The sequence below is a fragment of the Montipora foliosa genome, chromosome 3, assembly GCF_036669935.1.
Source record: "Montipora foliosa isolate CH-2021 chromosome 3, ASM3666993v2, whole genome shotgun sequence".
NCBI classification, from domain to species: domain Eukaryota; kingdom Metazoa; phylum Cnidaria; class Anthozoa; order Scleractinia; family Acroporidae; genus Montipora; species Montipora foliosa.
In genome coordinates, this window is record NC_090871.1 from 32,887,430 (window position 1) to 32,910,359 (window position 22,930).

General features: G+C 38.8%; 1 protein-coding gene across 2 annotated transcripts in view; it reads left to right on the forward strand.

Moving 5' to 3' along the window:
* LOC137997315 (anoctamin-7-like) overlaps window positions 1-22,930 on the forward strand; it is a 47,413-nt gene extending 24,483 nt beyond the window's left edge. Inside the window, exons 13-25 of one of the 2 annotated variants that reach the window (XM_068843233.1) lie at window positions 2,416-2,476; window positions 3,495-3,577; window positions 4,713-4,850; window positions 6,434-6,592; window positions 7,315-7,351; window positions 7,551-7,662; window positions 8,297-8,351; window positions 10,974-11,071; window positions 11,551-11,675; window positions 15,731-15,936; window positions 16,838-16,977; window positions 18,241-18,331; window positions 20,197-22,930. In XM_068843233.1, coding sequence (XP_068699334.1) covers window positions 2,416-2,476; window positions 3,495-3,577; window positions 4,713-4,850; window positions 6,434-6,592; window positions 7,315-7,351; window positions 7,551-7,662; window positions 8,297-8,351; window positions 10,974-11,071; window positions 11,551-11,675; window positions 15,731-15,936; window positions 16,838-16,977; window positions 18,241-18,331; window positions 20,197-20,382 — 1,491 coding nt within the window. In that variant the 3' untranslated portion in view covers window positions 20,383-22,930. The remainder of the gene's footprint in view (window positions 1-2,415; window positions 2,477-3,494; window positions 3,578-4,712; window positions 4,851-6,433; window positions 6,593-7,314; window positions 7,352-7,550; window positions 7,663-8,296; window positions 8,352-10,973; window positions 11,072-11,550; window positions 11,676-15,730; window positions 15,937-16,837; window positions 16,978-18,240; window positions 18,332-20,196) is intronic. The other variant, XM_068843232.1, reaches the window with a different exon arrangement.

Below are 22,930 nucleotides of genomic sequence, written 5' to 3' on the forward strand. Positions count from 1 at the left end.
AAAAAACGTTGCATACTTAAAAGCTAGATCTATTTTAACTGTGTTATTATGATTATTCACTTTATTAGTCACAACAATTTTTTACATGTACATTAATTGTTAAAAAAGAAGATGTTTCTTGGAAGTTTTTTTTTAAACGTGCAACTGAACTGACCAATGGAATATTGACTAGTAAGTAAAATATTATTAATTGCATTCCAATTAGTTACTTTGCTACATGTAACTACACTGTAGGCATTTTAATTAATGGAGGAGACCGCTTAACCCAGTGACACCTCAAACGTCCTAGGATGCCCCATTGTCACTCCCAGGGGGTCAGTGAATTACATGTAATTGAGGCTATCAAGCTCTTAACCTCTGACAACTCAGAACAGATGCTGCAAAAAAGTGAATTAGTGCTATTAAAAAAAATTGTAATTTAACAAAGACATCACATGGTATGGCCTTTAATTCATGCACTACATGTACATTTGAGACCCAGCACCCTCCTGTCCCAGAGTTGAGCATGAAGCAAGGCTGACTGTAGTCCCCCATCTTGTCTGCCATGTACATGACTATTAAATTATTTTACAATTTCACCTGGAAAAGTTAGTATGTTACCAGAGCTTCCCTTAATAATAATTATTCTCAGTCTTATTTTTTGAAGAATGATATAATTATAAAAAAAAAATCTGTTTACGAGCCAAGTGGCCCATCAGAGCTGGAGCTTATCCCAGTTTCTGTGGCATGAAGTGACTAGGAGTTTTTTTTTTACTCTCCCCTGGATGGGATGCCAGTCCATCGCAGGGTTACCCCCGGCATTTTTCCGGTTTCCCATTTATACACCTGGGTGGAGAGAAACACTGTGGGAGTAAAGTGTCGTGCCCAAGAACACAGCACAATGTCCCCGGCCAGGACCCGAACCCGGACCACTCGATACAGAGTCGAGCACACTAACCATGAGGCCACTGCGCCTCCCACATGATATAATTATAGCTAACCAGATTTTTAGCTACACATACATGTACAAAGATACAACTGAGTATTGCACCTATCCTGGCATTTTGCAGCAGGATACAAAATTATTTGTATGTACTGTGCATGTAGAATTTCACATGCACAATTTATGTTACCATTTATGTTACCATTTTCAATTTATGTTACCAGTTGAGAAGACATTAATTTTCAGTTGCATTCCTTGGAGAATGAGATATAGGGTGTGCTCTATTGACCCGACCTATTCCGGAATAAGAATACATGGAATGATGATTTAAAATGGTATTTCTGGTGTTTTGAAGCAACAAGGATAATAAAGATATGTTTAAAATATCATTTTAGCAGGTGTAAAAGCGAAGGATTTCTAACTTCTATTCCATGTATTCCTATTCCGGAATATGGTCAATCGAATGCACCCATAGTTAACAACATTAGTCGCAAGTGGAGGTCAGGTGCCCAAAACAACCCTACGGTTGGCCCGGAACCCAACCCCTGCAGGATGGAACCACCCCCATGGCCAGCAGTATCCACAACCCAGCCACGAGCCCCTATCCCGACAAAGTGATTTAAACAAATTACAATAAGACAACACCAACATGGGCACTAGTCACACTGAAAGACACTCAGTGGAAGCTGATCAAAATACACTAAAGTAAAAATAATAAGAGCAATAATAATAATGTTAATAATGATAATAATTATTATAATAATAATAATAATAATAATAATAATAATAATAACAATAATAATACTAATAATAATAATAATGAAAACCACTGAAAGAAAGGAATGAAAAAAAAATTGACAAATAAAAATTAATGAGCGGAGATGGCTGCAAACAATTGCCAGACTAAAACAATCCCCAACTACCAAGATATATAGGAGGGTTCGAGGGAGGGGGAATGCAATTCCAAACAAATCAGCAACTAAACGCTCTGCTAGCCGCATAGTAAAATACCGCCAAGCTGCATGTGTGGTGAGTAGACTGCTGACAATTGCTTAAGGACCGACGTTAGCAACCGGAGCTGCTGATTGCATGCACTGCAGATAGGGGTGTAATAGGATTGAAAAGGCTTGGAGAAACAACACAACGCTAAGATTACAACGCAGTGCAACACAACGCTAAGACACAACGCAATGCTAAACAACAACGCCACCAGGTATAACGTTAGCTCCTCATTGTTAACTGGGTTAAATTGTATTTAACTGCATCTAACCAGAAAGCTACACATACAAATTTAAGGTAGTATTGCACCTACTGTACAAGTAACCTGATGCAATGAAGCAGGATACCAAATGCTTCCCTCTTGAAAAAAGGGCAGTGCAAGGATTGCATTTGCTGATATTAAAGAAGTAAGGGTGTTATGAAACAAGCAGGAATTCAAGCCTGAACAAGAGATTGAAAGCTCTGTTTTCTGATTTCCTCCATTTACTTTGCAGATTTCATACTTGTTTGACAATGCAGCCACTGTCTTCTTTGCAGTTTTTGTATCCTTTTGGGGTGAGTTTTTAATAATTTATTATTGTTGCAACACAGATTAGAGCCATGTTTTCATTAGGCTTGGCTATATTTTTATTGTCCCTAGTATAAAATTCTCAAGAGAGAGAGAGAGAGAGAGAGAGAGAGAGAGAGAGAGAGAGAGATCTGTAAAAAAAAAAACTAATAATTGTTCACCCTTTGATCTTAATTTAACTACAGTACCATTGGTTTGGTTTTGCATTTTTACAGCATTTTAGTGATTGGTCACATTCTGAGCCTATCAGAGGCAAAGAGACGGTCAGTTGTAATTGACTGCAGCCTGCATCATGACTTGCATTTTTCCTCCTATAATTACTTTGTTCTAAGTTTGGCTCATTCAATCTGTGTGCAGGTTATTGGTCAAACTGCCAAATAATGAATTGTCTAGATCAAGAATTCAAATGTACATAATAAAAGACACTGTATTTACAGTGTATGGTTACTGTTACGTAGTGCTTTCGGAGCTTTGCTGCTTCAACACAACTCTATATTAAACTTTAAGTACTGTTTTCTTTTGACTGATGTTGAGCTATTATAAGCAATAGTGAATGTGTGATTCTACAACATACAGTACTAAAATTCTCAACTGAGCTACTGTATCAAGCAAGTAATGGAAACTGGCCTATATTTTTGTGTATTTGCATCACAGTTTATTGCTGGTTGAGGTAGTAAGGCCATGTACAGTACAGGTAATTTGGTGTTTCCCAGAAGACAACTACTCTAATTTCATTTGAAATTATTGCTTGTGATTGCCATCAAATATTAAGTAATAAGGTAGCGAACTGTTATAAAGCTGGAAGAAGGTAATCTTCATGGTCTTATGACAAGCAGCAGCAGCTGCCTGCCATTTCCTGTAATGCCACAAACTTGAGGCTTAGGAATCTCTCTACTGTGGAACTGCATAATAATTTGTTCGATACCCTGTGGCAATCCATCAATTTCTTTCCTTTGTTTTTTTTTTTATCAAGCTCTGTTTGCTGTTCTGTTTGTTTTCTTTTAGCTGTGTTTTTCTTAGAGTTTTGGAAGAGAAAGGAAGTCACCCTGGCTTATCACTGGGATGTACTGGAGTATGAAGAAGAGGAGGTACAGTGGTCAAAAGTTTTATTTAGGAGTCATTTTGTTTGAGCTGAGGCACCCTTTTCTTTAGTTTCTCAATGATAAATGAGTTTGAAATCAAATGCTATACAAGTCATCACAATGGAGTATGTCGCACTATTTGTGGTCCCTTGCTTAATGTCACAAATCCATACAGTGGGATATGGTTTTTTTTTTGGGGGGGGGGGGGGGGAGTGGGTGTTTGCATAAAAAAAGGAACATCCAGTTGGGTGAAGCCTGGCACAGTCCATGTCACGGGGTAACGGGGTAAAATAATTAAATTGTTTCAATTCAAAGAACCTTCTGATCAATCAAACTGCATTTTGTTGATACGAAGTCATGTAAAAGAAGCAAATGGATGAGCAAGACATAAAAACCCCAGATTTTATTTGTCATGAGTAAGAAGCCAACTATTGAATGGATTTAAGAAAAAATGATCATCACCTTTTGAAAGAAATTTATGCAGTTCCCACTTCAGAGTCCTTACAACCACAGTTCAAATGTATATTGTACATCTTTCATAGAATCCATTCACTCTTCTAAGGGAGTTTTTGAACAAACTTGCAACTGACTACCAGTAGCCCCAGATTGCTGTTTGGCTCAGATGGTAGATAGAGCAGTGTAGTGCAATCTCACACCTGGATTTTTTCAGTTTTGCAATCGCTAAAATTTGCTTCAATAATTGTTGTGATGATCCTTAATTTTCACCAGTCCTATTGCTGGTTTTCACTCACGTGATCAACAGCCATGTTTTTCAACGAAAACAAAAGGAAGCGTTTGCATAATAATAGAGTTAAATTCCCGGAGGATTTGGTCGGGGCACCAACATGGCCGCCTTTTCTTTGTTTAGGGCACCAACATGGCGGTCGTGACGTCATGTGAAAACCGAGAATAGAGTCATTACAGTCACAGTTCAAAATGACAATTGTGTCTTTCGTGTAACTAACCCAAACCAACTATTGCAAGGGTACTCAGCACAATTAATTTATTATCAAGGTTTTACAGTTCAACAAGCATTTTGAGCATACAGTAGTTAGAATATTGGGCTTAATTATCGTAATACTTAAATACGGAATGTAAAGGATTGTTTCTTATCAGATCCTTAAATCGTCTTTTTGGGTAGGAACGGCCACGGCCTACATTTGCAGCTTTAGCACCCACAGTAGAACGAAACCCAGTGACAGGAATACTGGAGCCTCACTTCCCTGATGAAAAGAGACAACCTCGAATCTTTTCAGGAATAGCTATTGTTATCACTATGGTAAGATATATGGACAACTTTGTATGTATCTGAGCCACTGCTGAAATGATAAATGTCAATACAAATTAATAGCCAATCAGATCAGAAGTATCATTCCTGCTGTTGTCTGCATGCAGGAGAAGATTGCCTAGAAAAAGAAAAAGAAAAAGAAAAAACAGAACAAGTAAAATTGCATTTACCAATTCTGAGTGTGGGAAAAATGGCATTTGTATCATGTGGATGTCTTTGACAGTGGGATATTTTACCCAGTCTGAGCCTAATTTAGCTGCTTGGAAAACGTATGGTACCTATTCATGTCTACCTGCTCAGTCCCACAAAAGAAAAGAAAACAACAAAGACGTTTTACTTTTGTGGCCATGCAAATCATTCCCTGATGAAAATCTTTTGATCTTCAAGGATGAAGGTATTGAGAAAGATCTTCGAGAATCCGCTAAAATCCGTGTCAAGATCCTTGAAGATCCTGATTTTCTTGCCAGGATCTTGAAAGATCTTTAAGTATCCTTTGGTTATCTTGACAAGATCTGTAAGTATCTTTTCTGGAATTTTCAAGGATCTTTGTAGATATTGTCAAGAACCGTGACACTTACATGTATGTCCTGCCTCACGAAGCAGTTTGCTCAGCTCGTTCCTCACCGTGTGCAGCACGCTTAAGAATACAATTTTTTTCACTTTCAAAAAAGGGAAGTGTAAAACCCAGCTACAGTACGTTGTGCTTTATCTGGGATAATACTCAATCAATGCCAACACTGTTGATAAGTTTTAAGGAGCAAGGGTCAGGCACAGTCGGTTATTGCTTGGCCTTGGTGGAAGAGTTCTGAGTTCGATTGCCGGATCTCACATCCAGTGAGGCAGAGATGCCAACAGATACAGAACAGCAGAGCGTTTTGGGAATTCTCTCATAAAACGTGTTTGATTGGGCAAACAGCCAATTCTAAAAAGACAATGTGATTTTATAATGGCTTAATGGGACAGTTCATATGAAAGCTGTTTTAACCACTACTCAATTTCATTGTGATCATTAGTTAAACACAAAACAATAATGTTTGGATGAAATGAAGCTCAATTCCTTTACAGTAAAAAAGGCCATTACTTTTCTTTGTGTGAGGGTTCAAACATGACCACTGTGACTGAACTATTTTTTCTTACTTCGTTGTTAAGTAAATTTTTAAAGTTAAATTGGTTGTAAGAAGATTTTCATATGTAAACTTTTTCCAAAGTGACTATTCGTACGGCACCTGTACCTCGACCTATATTTTCCATTCATACGGGAATCATCTTACAATGATTATTACAGGTTCAATAACCTCGCCTTTAATTCTTTTATATACAGTTCAGCTATCAAAGAACGGCATTGATGCCTGCTTAATTTTACAATATACCTCCTTCGTTCGATGTCACCGGCCATGTGACCTGCCTTGTGTTTCTTGCATTTAAGTCTAGGCACCCATTTTAAAACGGTTAGCTTTCAGGGTTTGGGTTACAACCTGTAATAATCACTTTTAGAAGACTCCCGTATGGATAGCAAGTATAGGTCAGTGTACGGGTCCCGTTCGAATAGCCACTGCCAACTTTTTATCTGTCAGGTTTCACTAGTGTTGGTGTTCATGGTTGGAGTAATCGTGTACAAGCTGTTGATTTACCGTCCGCTGGCAGCAAATCCTTCCACTCGTCAACGTGCTCAACAGATCGCTAACATCACTGGCGCTTTTGTCAACTTGACCATAATCATGATACTCAGTAGGGTGAGTTCTTACAGTCTCCCCTCAAATAAGTTTCTTCCCTTCCTGACTGTAACATTTACAATTCACTGGTAGAGCTATTCTCCAGTTACATACTCATACAAAGCAAGTCTGAGTGCATTTTAAACATTTGTTTCTAAGGATGTCTCATCTAAATCAGTGTATATACATATTTGAAGAGATGATTATAAAGATGAAAAGCAGAATGGATTCTCACTCTTAAAATAGATAATTCTACTTGATATGTATCCTCGTATGTATTTCCTTACCTTCCCATTGAAGCCTGCACCTGAATTTTACTTTAACTGTCTAAATGTAGATAAGTGCGAGGATCATTTAGCTCTTTTGCCTTTTGATCTCTCATCTATAACCAACATGTAGCATCCAGGAGCTAATTTATTAACGTACAGCTTGTACAGTATTTATTCAGTTATGAACCCAATGAGTTAAGTTAAGATTATAAACTTGACAAGGAGGCTGGTACGTGCACTATAAAAAAGGACTAACGTTAGTCAACGACCTTTATGGACAGTTCACTCTCAAATATTTACGTTTTTTTAAAGTGGTTTTTAGCACATTTTGAACGAATCAGAAGAGAGTTTTTATACTTTAGAGTAAAAGCTTTGTTACATGTAGACCTTTAGAGCAAGTTGATATTATGGTACTCAACCTTCGTCAACGTTTGTGCATTCAGCAAGAAGGTGATAATTCGGTTATTTTTGCAGGTGTACGAGAGAGTTGCACTGGCTTTGACTCACTGGGGTAAGACATTACTCATTCTCCAGCTTTTGCTTACAATTATCATACATCCACACTCGTACTTTATCTCAATGCGGTTGTGGAAAATGATTCGGCAAAATGTAGAATGCGTAGTAAGAGAATCCCTTGCATCGGCCTCCATTTTGTGCTTGTTGCATCCTAACTGCATGTGAAGTTGATTTATTTTACTTTCACCCTTCAGAGATGCATCGGACACAAACAGAATACGAAGACAATTTGACGTTCAAAGTGTTCGTGTTTCAGTTTGTCAATTTCTACTCCTCGATCTTCTACATTGCTTTCTTCAAGGGAAAGTAAGGAGCTGTTCATCCTTATTTTATTGTACATGTACTAATCAATGAGATAAGGTGATAAGGTATTTTCCATTTGCCAAAGATGAGATGGTTACCATTTACCCAAAAGCTTCCGGAAATTTGAGAGTGGGAGAATGTCACTGCCTTCTTGCTATTGATGCAAAATGTGTGGGTTGACCAAACGGCTTGATATCTGTTTTGGAGTCATCCATGGGCAGGGAGATTCGGTTAGGTTCTGATGAATTAATCTAAATAAATGTCCTTGCAGTGGTTTTGATTTTTACGATATATGGTCAAAGTAACAAAGTGCTTGAGTTTGTGTGAAAATGTTTTGCTAATGTATTCCGTGCAGAAGTTCAAAAGTCGCATTAAAATTTCGATGGAATTCAAAAATGTTTTCCACAAACTGTCGTTTGAAGTTATTTTAACCGTTAGCAAATTTTGTATATTACTCTTTGTCTCGCTAAAAGTGCCCGAAACCTCGAGTAGAATACGTTCCTCCGGTACTCTCTCACAAAAATACTTTTTTCCTCATTTTCTTTTCGAGATTTTTACTCAATTTTTCGCACAACCTCCTGTGACCCAATAGAGAATCCGAGGAAATAACTTAGCTATTATGCATTTATGAATATAGGTTGGTTGGGTATCCTGGACACTACCGCAGACTATTTGGACTGAGGCAAGAGGAGGTGAGGATAGGAAATATCTTTGAATCTCTGGATCGCTGTGGGTTGTTGCCTTTGTTTACTTGCAGTACATTTATTCTCCAAGCAAGGTAACAACACGAACTTCGGTTTTTTGATAGTTAAGCTGACGTATGTGCCGTTGCCATGGCAACATGAATAAATGTAAACAGGCCTTTAAATTCGGTTTGGTTCATTTTCAGAACATTTGGTAGTTGGATTTTCTTTATAATTTGCATACAACAAGCTTGTAACGATGCTCACGAGTTAACACTACTTTAATAATAATTTGACAGAGTGTTCTGTAATTATCCCTTGCTGAAGGTTCACTGGAATATCTAGAATTTCCTCCATTAAATTTCAAATTTTTTTCAAGACCCCAGTTACTTATTTCCTAAAGTATTTTCGTGCCAAATTTCGTTAAATTCTAACGAGTGGTCCTCGAGAAAAAGGCGTATTTCCGAGAAAGCTATTCCGCATTCAATCGCAATTTTTAAACTTACTACGCATGCGCTGCATTTATCTGGGTTTTCTCCATAAAAAGAAAATCTTCGATTTGCGGAGTTCTTTGCATTGTTACCTTTTCTAACATACATTTCTCATAAAAGACTAAAACCATCAAAACACTTTGTTCAATTATTAGGAAAAATAGTACAGATAGCGGAAGCATTGAGCAAATAATATGTACTCATTGACTGAGTGGAAGGGCCGGACGGGAAAATGATGTCCGATGTCATGGCGTACGGACCGAGCGCAGCGAGTAACAAAATTCTGAATGTTTACTGACGTCGCTCATTTTGACCGAAAAGTCGGGATTTATATAGCAATTGCAACAAAGTTGTTTTAGTTCGCATCTCGCACGCGCTTTCATTGCAAAACTATTGAGTAAATCCTCGTATGAGGGCCGTACGCGATCCTAGCAGGGCCGGACGGCTTTTTCCGGCCCTGCTCGCGCCATTGCGTACGGCCCTCATACGGGGATTTACTCAATAGTTTTGCAATGAAAGCGCGCGCGAGATGATATTAAATTCTTTGATAACTCTCGGTAAGATAACTATTTGGGAGAGTAGAAAAAACAAGATCTCTCCAAACGTTAGACTATTTCTGCACAAGGTCGAAGCAAAACAAGAAGTTTAAAAAAATAATTGCTATAAAGAACCGAAAGCTTCGTGATTTTTATAAAAGATGGGAGCTTCTGTTACGATTTTTTTATAAGTTTAATTTAAGGAAAGTAATAGAAGTCCGCTGGATAATTTGTTTTAAATAATTTTGTAATAGACCAATTCGGCTAACTCAATGTTGTACCCAATTCAAATCTTTTGGGAATAATGCGTTTTGTTCCAAGTATTTCCATATCATTTAAATGTGAATGCTTCATTGTCATGCAAATTCAACACACAAAGAATCTTAACCCCGAGAGATTTGAATTGGGTACAACATTGAGTTAGCCGAATTGGTCTATTAGTCTAGGTACTGTATTGTAAGTAGAGTAATGTAACTGTTGTAAGGTAAGGGTTGTATTGTAAGTAGCTTTCTTTTTTGTATAATTGTAATTACTGTAAGTGCTGTAATGTAAGTAATAAAATAAAATAAAAGAAGAAAAAAAAAAGCGCGCGAAAACTTTGTTCGGCCACCTTAAGGATGGGACCACGGATAACCCAACCTCGTTCCCAGGGTCTCTCATCTGGGAACGAGGTTGCGGATAACCATAATATTGTAACTTACTTAAGAGACGTACAAGGGGGACCTTGTCGAATGCCTTACAGCAGCATGGACTGACTTGCCATCTTAATTAGTCTTGGCCATGTCGCGTCGCGGATCGTTAAAATTAATTGTGTTACCGTAGATCGTTTTGCTCTGAAGCCATGCTGCACGTCGGTAAGAATCGCGTAGTATTCCAAATGTGTCATTTATTACAAATGTCATTTAATCATATAGGGTAGACAGACTAGAGACGACAGATGGCCAAACAAACAAGCAAACAAACAAACTAACAAAGCTAACAGGAAGACATTATGGCATTAAACATTCCCTCGAAATCTTTTAGTTTCACTTATAATGACTGAACGTAAAAAAATAAGTGACTGTTTTGCTCAGGCGACACGACAACGATATACAGAAAGACTTTTAATAATTGTTTAAGAGATAAGTTTGTCTGGACACTGTTTGCAAAAAGGCCCTGCTTTGTAGATGAGACGTATATTTTAAGCTTTAACTGGATTGTCTTGGTTGGATCTGTCTTTCATCCGTGTGCCATCGTAATGCGCCAGTGGAAATTAGAATTACTTGTATCTTTCGTGATTGTCATACGCGATGTCCAAGTGCAGATTTAATCAATTATGGATTTCACTCGAAGACGCATTGGTTGCGGTACATCTTACTTATAGATTTGTGTATACAATAGCTCCAGTAAACTTAGGGTAATTTGGACACTCCCTTAGATTGTTTAATACTTAGGAAATGCTGCGATTGCCTCAGGAAATGCAACGTTTCGCCTGTGTTGGTTGCCGTGGTAATCGGCATTATGAATGTTTGTGTGTCACGGTTTTTGCCTTCTGACTTATTGGCTCACGTCTGGCATTGTTATAATCACGCTCTACAATTCTAAGCCATGATTGTTTTTTTTAGTGTGCTCCCAGTGGTTGTCTGATGGAACTTGCCCAGCAGCTTGTCATTATTATGATTGGCAAGCAGACGATCAACAATGTGCAGGAAATTGTTATTCCGTAAGTAAATTGGTTTTAAAGGAGCATCGGACTATCATGCGGGTAAGCAGGGGTTCAAAGCGCAGTTAAACCTTAGCCTCAAGAAGTAGGGAGAAACACTCGCCTATCGGCTCGTGTTTCCCCCTACACTTCTTTCGTGCTCTAGCCGCTTCCTGCGTGCTTTACAACAGAACAGAACACAGTCAAGGCTTCTTTATTTGTTAATTAAATATATTCTCCGGAATCTCTTCTGATGGAAACTGTGCAAAACTCCGACTGAAGTGCCTTCTTGGTCAAAAGAAAAGTGCTACTGCGAACTTACGAGATGGCAATGAGTCCACCGAAGAACTCGCACGCCCATTCAAAACTCTTCAATCAAGATATGTTTTCTTTGAATTATCATATTGATATCGTCACGGTTGTCTCGCATACCTTCAGTTTGTATCTAGTTGCTTGTGAATTCCGTAATCAATAGGAATTGTTGTAATATTCCATTGCAGAATGCTGAAGCAGTGGATTAAAAGAAAAAAGCGTGGAACGAAAAAGGAAGAAAACAAACCTAGATGGGAGGCTGATTATGAACTAGTGGAAAACGAGGGACTCTTTCAAGAATATCTGGAAATGAGTGAGTGGCCTTCAAGTCGAGCCTGAAAGCAAAATTTGTGTGGTGATGACTGATCTTTTTTTTTTTCTCATACGAATGAAAAGTGATTCCTATAACTAGTATAATATCTCGATGGAATTTGGTCGTCTAGGTGAAAGTTGTCAATGACTGACATTTCGACAACCTGAGCGAAGTCATCCTCAGAGTCAAGTGACGGTTGGAAATTCAAACGAATATAGTTATTCCTTGGTCTGTGTTGTGATTGGTTGTGGACAAAGTAATGTGATTGGTTGTGAGGATAGTGAGTGGTGATTCATGTCATGTAAAGTTCCATCTCCTGGGGAGGCAGGAGGTCATGTTATACTTTCTCCTTCCTTACACTTCAAGACATAGCAGGAATGATCAACTTCTTGTATGTTCTCATTTCCAACTTGCAATTTCACTTTTTTGACCATTTTCCCTCCAGTTGATAACACTTCCTCTGATTTCTTGCAGATCAGCATAGCTTTAGTGTTCTTTGCATTTAATCTCGATCCGTAGTTCTCACTTGATTTTCACACTCGATCCAACATTTGAAGATTGTCTTCACTCTCAGACGGTATCATCTGCGTACTTTTCTTCCTCCTATGGTTACACCCAGTTCCTCTGTGTCTGCCTCACGCATGATCGTTCCGGTGTAGAAGTTGAATAAGCGTGGCGAAAGTTCACATCCTTGTCTGACACCTCTTCTCATCGTCGTCCATTCTGACGACTCTTTCTCCAATCTCATTGCAACTTTCCGCTTCCGGTACAGGTTCTGTATTAGTTGTAAATTGTATTTGCCAATATGATGTTTTGCAAGTAGTTAATAAGCTTGTGGTGTTGTACTTTGTCAAATGCTTTCTCGTAGTCGATGAAGCACAGACAGATATTTTTTTGAACTTGTATCATTCTCTCACTTATTATCCTCAAGGCAAAAATGGCTTCACGGGTACCTAAGTTCTTTCTATACCCAAATTGCACGTCTGCTATTTCTGTTTCTACCTTACCAGCAGCAATTTTCTCCCATGTGCCTTATCATTTCTATTACCACGCCATCTTGTCCAGTCGCTTTCCTTCTTTCATCTCTTTTATAGCACATCCCAGTTCAGACATCAATATTGGAGGATCTTCAACTTCATTTTCCAAAATGCTTTCATCTATTGTGTCAGGTCTACCTGCGTCATCAAACAATTCACATAGGTATTCAACCCATCTCTCCATGATGTTTTCTTTCTCGTAGCAAAGCTTCCCATCTTTGTTCTTGTTGACACCTGACGACACGTTTGACTTTTGAAATTTGTTATGTGTTTTACTTTTTGATGATAATTATTAATAATGAGTTTCGTTTGCATTTCCTCCTTTCAGCCATCATTTCTATCTGTCATCCATGGTGTCTTCTTTCGTCTTTCTACTTTATCGAGTACTTCTGTAGCAGTTTCGTTTAGTGTGTTCTTAATAATGTCCCATTCCATGTCTACCTGATCGATTTGTTCTGGGCCAGGTTCGACATTATTCTGCACTTCCACGTCATTCACCTTTTCAGATATCTTGGCGCTGAGTTCATTTCGCTTCTCTGGATTTGCTCTCAGTTGCTGTACATTCATACACGCGACTCTCTTGGCTTTTTCTAGCTTCTTCAACCTGATTCTCAATTTTATCACTACTGGGTTATGGTCTGAGTTGCCGTGAGCTCCTGGGTATGCCCTTGCTGAGAGTATACCATTTTGAAATCTTTTTAGTACTATTATGTAATCAACTTGATTGTGGACCGTAACAGAACTGTCTACGATCCGGTAATTAGACCAAACACTCGGCATGCTACAACCTTACACCATATGCGTTGCCCACAAACCTATAACAACTTTACGGCGCTTATTAACGAATGTCAAAGACAAAGACGACCCCAAGGACGGACAGGTAGCCCGTATACAATATCACATTCTGCGATTGGCAGGTCACTTACATTGGTGAAACCAGCAGGAACCTAAAACACAGAACACAAACGAGCGACTAAGAATGGTGATCTCAATAAATGTTTCGCGCATTAATGAACAAGAGAGACTGGACCTACAATAGACTATCAAAGGTCATGTTATCGGACCTGCCTAAAAGACGCTAGTTCGTTTCACGCGAATATAATGTTTAGTTGCATCAGATGCTAATTTCATGTTTTCTTACGGCTGATATAACGTCTGGACTGGCTTGGACAAACGTAAGTTTTGAAATAAGTTTCTTTTTCCGTGATTACAATCAAGGTTTGCATTCATGTTAAGCGATTGTTGTCATTTTACTATTTTCGATAGCTTCAGTCTCTTTTACTTCCTTTCAAATAAATCCTGGAAATCCAAACTGTCTTGTCGTTCACTCAGCGGTCCAATAACAAGATTGCTGAACACCATTCAAGAACAAAACAAACTATCGACTGGGTCTCTGCTAAGTGCTTAACCTACTGTATGAACTATTACCAGCGCCTTACATGTGAAAGCTGGTATACAAACTTGGAACAAATTACATTAAACCGTTGCCAACCTTTACCTGCGCCTTACAAACGATTACTAAATAGAAAACCTTAACTATGTACACACCTTTTCCCGCTCAGCTACTGCGACCTTCACTTACAAACCAGATTGTAATGAACCAATCACCACTCACTATCCTCACAACCAATCACATTACTTTTCCCGCTACCAATCATAAGACAGACCAGAGCATCACTACATTGGTTTGAATTTCCAACCGTCACTTGATTCTGAAGATGACTTCCGCTCAGGTTGTCGAAATGTCAGTCATTGACAACAGTCCTTCTCGGACTACTTTCACCCAGGCGATCAAATGCCACCGAGGTATGTAACTCCTGGGTTTAAACCATTTTCTATAACTAGTAATAGGTATCCCTAAATCTGCCCCCGCATGCAGAATGCTGGTAGCAGGTTGGAACTTGCTTGTACAAGAAGATACTTTCATCAAAAACCCAAACAATGGAATATTATTTTGTTACGATGAAAGATTAGGGGAAACCTATGAAACACTGCAAAACTCTTGGATGGTTTGAGACGTCTTATTTTGTGAACACAACAGAGAAAAGCTGAAACGTCAGTTTTATTTGTGGTAACTGGAACATATAAGTGGGGAAAAGGTGAAACATTTACTGTAATAATGCATAAAAGAGTTATTCATGAATAAGAAAAATGTTAATGTGACGGCATAAAATGGTATATTAGTAAAGCCTGGTTTTCACTAGCGGTGCAAGCACAAGCACAAGAAGTATACGCAGACTCAGTAGCTTGTTGTTCATTACAGCCTCATTTCTTTTGTTAGAAGAAAAGACATTAATTAACAACAAGTAAGCGAGTGCGCTTGCGTGTTTATGCTTGCGTCGCTAGGGAAACCAGGCTTATAAGTAACGTATTTTTAGTAATATTATACATTCATTGATTTTATTGGCTAATTGTAAATCTGACACTTACTAGAATTTATGTGCATTAAGGTTCTTTTCATTAGAAACACAATAACTGGAATAGATGTTTTCAAACGACAGTAAATCTATTTCTCAACGGTAGCATACTGACTTTTAAAACGAATTTCAAGTTTCTAAAGAAATTGTGGTGCTGCGTCGGTGGGAGAATGAAACAGGAAAATTTGGTTTTATCAAACGTGTCGATAAAAGTCGAATTACCACCGTGAACAATTTGGAAAGCTGACTTTTCGAGCGTTAGCCCTTTGTCAGAGAACACTCTGACGAAGGGCTAACGCTGGAAACGTTTACTTTTAAAACAATTACTCTTACAACTCACCAACGAATTGTCTCTTGACTCGAACCGTTAAGTCCGTACCTAGCAAAATGTAACATGTTAAACTGGATGATCTAACCCGTGCAGGATAAAGAGATGTCTGCTTTCTTGATTTCTGGCTGCGCATCGAGTCTGTCTATCCAAATTTGTTTATCTAGTGTAAATGTGTAAAAGGTCTAAACACTTAAACTGATTTGAGGACGTTGAAGAGAATCCCTAAGTTGTCCATTTCCGTATTTATTTCCAATATTGTTTTCTCTACAGTTCTCCAGTTTGGCTTCATCACAATCTTTGTTGCTGCGTTTCCTTTGGCTCCGTTCTTTGCTCTCGCCAACAACGTTTTTGAGATCAGAATTGATTCAGACAAGTTTGTGTGTGAAGTGAGAAGACCGATTGCTGACAGAGCGCAGGATATTGGAATCTGGTTTGATATCCTGGACAGTGTTGCTAAGATAGCGGTCATTAGCAACGTAAGTACAGCCGATTGGTTGACAGAATCCATAGAAATGATAAAAAGAGAGAATCAATCAAAATACTGTAAATAGTCTTATTCTAATCGACCTTTTCATCGAACCTGGTGTCTTAATCGCGAATAAAGTCAGCCACTTCATATATCCCTGTCACGTGATAGGCAGCAAGGCCACACGCTGTCACACGCGTGGGATAGAGTGAATCTCAGGACCCCCTTCTTTTTGAAATGGTGCCTCCAGCCTTTCCCACATATTATCTTCCACACCCCTCCGCATGAGATCATCCTCCGTGCTGAGTTTCATGGCTCCCCCGGGTGCCACACATGATTCCATAGACAATATTGCAGCGCCTGTTACAGGAAGTGTTGCTTGGGCTGCCTTGCTGCCTGTCACGTGACCGAATTTGTTCACGATGAAGATCGAAAGCCCAATTAGAGGGGGACTTTTCAGATATGATTATCATTCCTCTTTCATTAATATTAACTACTGGATGTGCCCCAGCAGTTCATTCTTATCTTATACATGATACATACACGTGTATATATATATATATATATATATATATATATATATATATATATATATATATACATATATATATATTATACGGAACTTTAGAGTAACGTTAATTTAAAATACCGACATATAATCCCCTTATATCATGTTTTGTTACCTAGCAGCTCCTTAAATGTAACGCATTTACTATAGCAACCATTCAAATTTCCGTATTTAACTGCCAGCTTTCCAATTTCAACAGTTCAGTCGTTAAAGTTGCTTGATGAGTGTGGTACTTGTACCACACGAAACAGTTCTGTAGCATTAAAACGATGGTTACTCGTGAAACCTAAACTTCTGTGAAGTCATATGTATATATATATATATATATTTTTTTTCATTCCAGGCTTTTCTTATCGCATTCACATCTACGTTCTTGCCCAAGCTCTTGTACCGGTTTGCCGTATCAGAGGATAATTCACTGAATGGGTACCTCAACTTTTCATTGGCTTGGTCGCCACCCAATACCACGAGTATACCCTGCAGGTTGGTTTAATGTCTACTTTTGCAGGCTTATTGAATGTCTCATTTAATTCTATATACAATAATTTCTTGATTTTTTTGTGAATGGAGGGCAGCAAATTTATTAGTGTTTAATCATTATGTGTATAGCCTCGTTAAGGACGGTGCCTACTATTTAAAGGTATTTTGCGTGGTTTACTGAATATGCGGCAGAAGGAGATCTTAACAAGTGTTGTTGAACTCCCAAAAGAAAATTTGGGGTAACCATACATCTTTCGAAGATAATTTATCAACAATATTTGTAAAAAGCTTTAAATCACAAAGTTATTTATCTTGTTCTTTTCCGAGTTGAAGCTTGGTTATCTGAAAATGGCGTGGTTACTCCCAATTTTGTTTTTGGATACCAAGAGAGCTTGCTAAGTTCTGCATTACCCACATAGTCTTAAACCTCGCAAAAATATCCCGGTATTAATAAGTACCAGCCATAGGAAACCCGAGTATCTCGAGATGCGCAGAACGTATGCGCAATAACAATCGTTGGCACCGCCCTTAAATGAAGGTTTCGTTCATTTACCTGTGTTCGGTATAAAATGTATTGCCCCTGCATTCGGGAATATTTAATGATCCCAGAACTGGTTTAAAGAAGCTGGTATTTTCAACGACAAAACCTCAGTGTCTCACACTCTTAAAATTCTGGACAGATGAGGTGACCTCAATGTCATGCTTATGTAAACCGGTCAACATCGGTTTGGGGTCCATTGCAGATTCCTGATAAAGAGCTCTTTTTTTATGGCGAGCATGCTCGTGTCCATTGTAGATAAGATCATAATTTCAAGATTTGTGGTGTAACAAGAACTGTAATGATGTTATGAGCACAGTATTGATATTTGCGGGCTGTTAAAGCTGTTTTTTTTTTGCGTGTGACACACCATAAGCACATGCAATATACGCAGACCCATTGACTTGTCAATTGGTGAGTAACTTAACAAGAAAGGTCCTAATTAATGATGATCAAAACGCCATTGAGTTTGCGCATATATTGCTTGTGGTCATGCCTGCGCCGTACACGTAAAACACTCTTAAAAAAATCTCTCTTATTAAGTATAATTAGGTTGAACGATTCTGAAACACTCCCTTGAGCACTGCACCCTGGACCGATGATCACCTTTTCTAAATATTGCGACCAAAAAGAGAAAGTAAAAACGCTCGCAAAGTACAAAGCGCGTAACCTGTTTCGGACCACCCGGAGTAAATGTCACACCTTGTTATTGTTGTTTTTTTTTGCAGGTATCCGGAATTCAGGAATCGAGAAGGCCATTTTACCAGTTTTTACTGGCACCTGTTGGCCCTTCGGCTTGGATTTGTCATCATGTTTGAGGTAAGATTACTTTAAATTAAAGGTGATGAAAGTTTGCCATTTTTTAAGACTCGCGTCAGTCGCGATTTTTGTTTGACTAGGTGTACGGTCAAGACGTCGCTTTTGTTAGCTCTTACTGCGACATTTTTCGGATTTGTTAGGAAGTTAATCTGATCAAGCGACATTATAATATGAAACATATGTATTTAAACTGTGGGATAGAACACGTGGAGACTTTGATCATAGCGGTTATAAACGCTACTTTGGCAGTAACGAACGGAAGCCTGAAAATTTTATGAAATCAGGGTATTCGTTTGAAGCCGGACGTTTCGTCTGGTTGTTTCCCATTCTATGTCCGGTACTTTCATGCCAATATAATATGAGCGGTTTGTTATATTTTGTTGTTATTATGTTTTTTTTCTCACTTTTTTTTTTTTGGAGAGGCGCGGTGGCCTCATGGTTAGTGTGCTCGACTCCGGATCGAGTTGTCCGGGTTCGGGGCCTGGCCGGGGACATTGTGTTGTGTTCTTGGGCAAGACACTTTACTCTCACGGTGCTTCTCTCCACCCAGGTGTATAAATGGGTACCGGCGTAGTGCTGGGGGTAACCCTGCGATGGACTAGCATCCCATCCAGGGGTGAGCATAAATACTCCTAGTCGCTTCATGCTACGGAAACCGGAGATAAGCGCCGGCCTTAATGGGTCTTCATGCTCGTAACAGAGACTTTTACTCACTTTTTAAATAGAATTTGAGTGAACTCCAGCCTTGCCTGGGAAAGTGATTCTAGCGTTCTATTACTCCAGAAACACTGGAAACAGGGTTTCTGAATGTTCTATTTTAAAAATATCCTGGGAGGGGGGGGGGGGGTGGGCATGACCCCCCAGACCCCCCTAAGTAGCTCGAAGGAGGCACCAAAAATGTCACGTCCGGTGCTTTCAGAAATATATTCTCTACTTTAGAAAACTGTCGAGAACCCTGTACAATGCTTTCATACTTAATGTCGCTTTGTATTTATATCCTCTATGGGTTTGTTATGCACTTACAAAATGGCCAAGTCCCAGGTTGGCTTAATAGTTCAATTGGTTGGTCGTATCTTACCTCATTGAACGGGCTTCAGGATTGGCAAAAAGAGCAATAGAACAAAGATAACAATGGATTTAGCACAGAAAACAATAGGAAGTGCGACACTATACAGCCAATGAAATACGTTGTTCAACAAGAGCTACGACCGTACCCGACCGTGCCCGAATTGGTAGAGCGCTGTACTGGTAACGCAGAGTCTCGTTCGCGCCTGACTTTTCACATGTTCTCCCCGCAATTCCATTCCAGTGTCTACCATTTGGTCAAAACTCAAGTACCGGTAACCCTAAAAACGTGTACAAGTACAAGGAAGGGTTACGTTTTTGCAAACGTTGGCCGTGTAGCACTTTATATTTCAACAGACTTAACTGGGTTACGGTTTTACAAACGTTGGCCGTGTAGCACTTTATATTTCAACAGACTTAACCTTTAACCCTGTTTAGAGTTTTCCTCTGTCCTTGACGGTATGGGCCCATTCCACTAGTAGGGCTAACGCTCACATGGTTCATATGGGGTACAAAACTAGCACTTCTCATTACACTCTAATCAGTTAAGTCTGCTAAAAACGGTCAATTGGGAAAGCATCATGTTCAGACTGAGGCTAAACTGCAGGACCTACGCAGCTGTTCTTTGTGTCGTAGCGTTGCGTGACACACAAAGAAGGGCTCCGTATCAGACCACAGTACCTATGATGACTAATATCCTCGCCCTTGGAAAAAGAACCCCTTGGACACATTCATTTCTCTCTGTTGGTACCATTAGGCCAGTCAGCCGCGTAACTTACGTAGTATACTTTTCTGTGCAGCATTTTGTCTTCTTCGTTTCACGTCTGATCGACTTGTTGGTGCCAGATATCCCACAATCCCTTGAGATCAAGATCAAACGCGAGGCCTACCTTGCCAAGCAAGCGCTGTCAGAGCACCACGGTCTGTTGGGAGGAAAGAGCGATGGGGAAAGCGCTGACGATTTGGAGGATGACTACATACCTTAATTTGTGGGTGCCCAATGTTGTGTAGTAGTGTAGAAATGCATTTGCAAGACGCGAAAACACTTCCAAATTACATTATGGAAACTTTGTGATTCCGTCATTCCAGGTCAATGTTGCTCGTTTATTACGGTTGTATGATTTCTTTTAATATTTACTGTCCCTTTCAATACCGTGTCTAAACTGGGAACTTCCGTTAAAATAGAGAAATGGACGAAGTGGGTCGAAATCCATTATATCTCTGAGCGCCATGTGGCCCTTTGAGGCGGTTCACAACGACATTTGACAATTTTGTTCAACTTTCCATATCAGTGTTTTTGCATCTTGCAGTCTTCAAATGGCACAACTGTTGGGAGCCTGCGTATTGTGGAATAATCGTTACATTAGAGAGTTTTGAAATTTCTTGCTTGTAATGTGGACTATCCAGAATGTTAGAATGTTGGGTTGTTAAATATTCTTGAAACAGGAAGGCGCACTGTAAAAATTGTAGCTTCGCCGTCTGCTTTTGTTCGAATTTAACCAAAGTGATTATCGAAGGTGGGGGTCAGCATTGCTAGCAAACTAAAGACAGGACTCGTAGAAGTTATTTCCATTGGCAATGAACTGAGTGACTGAAGATCTCAATAAAAAAAAATATCTAATAACGTATACGGACAAGTCGCCGACAGGGCTTTTTTTATTGCACAAATTATTAGCGCGTGCAACCACAGTAGACTGACCAATTTTCCTAATGAACCTGTCCTTTTGGAGCGCGTCTCTTCTTGATCAAGGTGACAAGAAATTTCAATCAGATATTCAAATGCTTCTATTGTTATTAGCCCGTGAATTATATCGATAAAGGAAAAACTCGTTTATTGCCTTTATTTACAAATTTTAATATTTTATTTATTTTATCATCTTATGTTATTACCCTATACTCTTGGGGAAAAGTTTCGGGCAAAGTATTTTCTGAAATGCAATTGTTAAGACTTGATAGTATGTTGTGAAAGCAGGAGGTAAAATGCCATTTAGTGAGTTAAATTATTTGGGATAATTATTTTATTATATGAAAAAGAAAATTAATTTACAGATAGCTCTAGTGAACGAGCTACGTTTTTTGCAAAGCCCGTGGAAAATGGCTTGCTTTTTCTTTTTCAGTTTTACAAGGAAAAACGTCAAAATCATTGACCATCGCGGTTTTTTTTATAGAAGTTGTTTTGGTTTGGTTTTAAGTTATATTATTAAAGTAATGGAAGGAATTTTCCAGATACCTCATCGGTGGACATTTTGTCAACAACACTACTGTTGTTGTGAATAAACCGAATTGAATTGACCATTTCAAGTAATGCTGCTTCGTAGAAATAAATACACGGCTCTTGCTGAGAAGAGCACGTATATTTGAATGTAAAATTTCTTAACTAGGAAGAACTGAAGAAAGTGCGTTTAACAGATCTTTTCTACTGTGAAATACAGTGGGTTTCCCATGATCTTGATCATGTTGCTAGAAACGGTTTTAAAATTATTTGTTACTTTCCTAGTTCCGCACGGTGATCCATGACAAAGGAAACAAGAAATTATAATTGATCTTCTTTAACTTTAACCCTAAGCTTTATCCCCTCAATCTTTCTCAGAACGATATAATTAGATATTGGTTCCGAATTGGTGGAAAAGGCCTGTGCCTTCTTCTTCTGGAATCTTAGCTCCATCTGCGTTCTTTCCTTTTACGCGTGATATATCAATTTACTTAGACAATATGACTTTTTCAATATTTACTAGTTGGCGTTACTGTTCATCTACTGTTTCAGTCTTTCATTTGATAGAGTTTCAAGTAAACTTAGGGCCGGGCAAGCAAATCCTGTTTAACATACTTGTCTTTTTTGTTTTTAATTATTGATGGCCGAGTTGTTGTTTGGGTTTAACAGCCGTAGGTTCCAGGAACTTTGTTAGTTCACTGCGATGAGCATGAAGGATCCAAGTTCTTTCTATTGTTTTTCATTTTAAACCACTAGAATTTTATCTCATCGTCGTAAGTCCTTAAAACTTCAGTATTTGTTCGTTTGGCCTTTTTCATTTGATGGTTTTAGAACAAACATTGCGCATAACTTAATAGGGCCGTTTATACGAGAGAAAATAAGCTGCGGCTTACAGAAGACGCAAACACCCCGTATAAATGGTACAAAATCTACGTTCACGGCTTTCTTAAGCCGCGGCTTATTCTGGCCTGGGAGTTTATACTCGTATAAATAGTTCCTTTCGCGTATTATTTTCTCTCGTATAAACGGTCCTAATATTGTTGGGGTTGACTGCATAAAGCAAGCAGTTGTTAAATTTAAGCTGCACTGTACACTTCACATATAGATTTGAGATCGGTCCTTCAAATTTACTGGGAGTAAAAATGGTGAGGGTAATAGATAGTACATCGAGGACTGAATATAACGTTAGTATATACCAAAAGGAGATAGCGATTGTCGTAGCTTGTTAGTCAGCGGTTAACACTCTATGGCGGTGAACTGCCTGCTGGCCGGGTGGACTGGGACTGAACAGAAACTGACTTCAATAAAACTGGTTCGGTGGA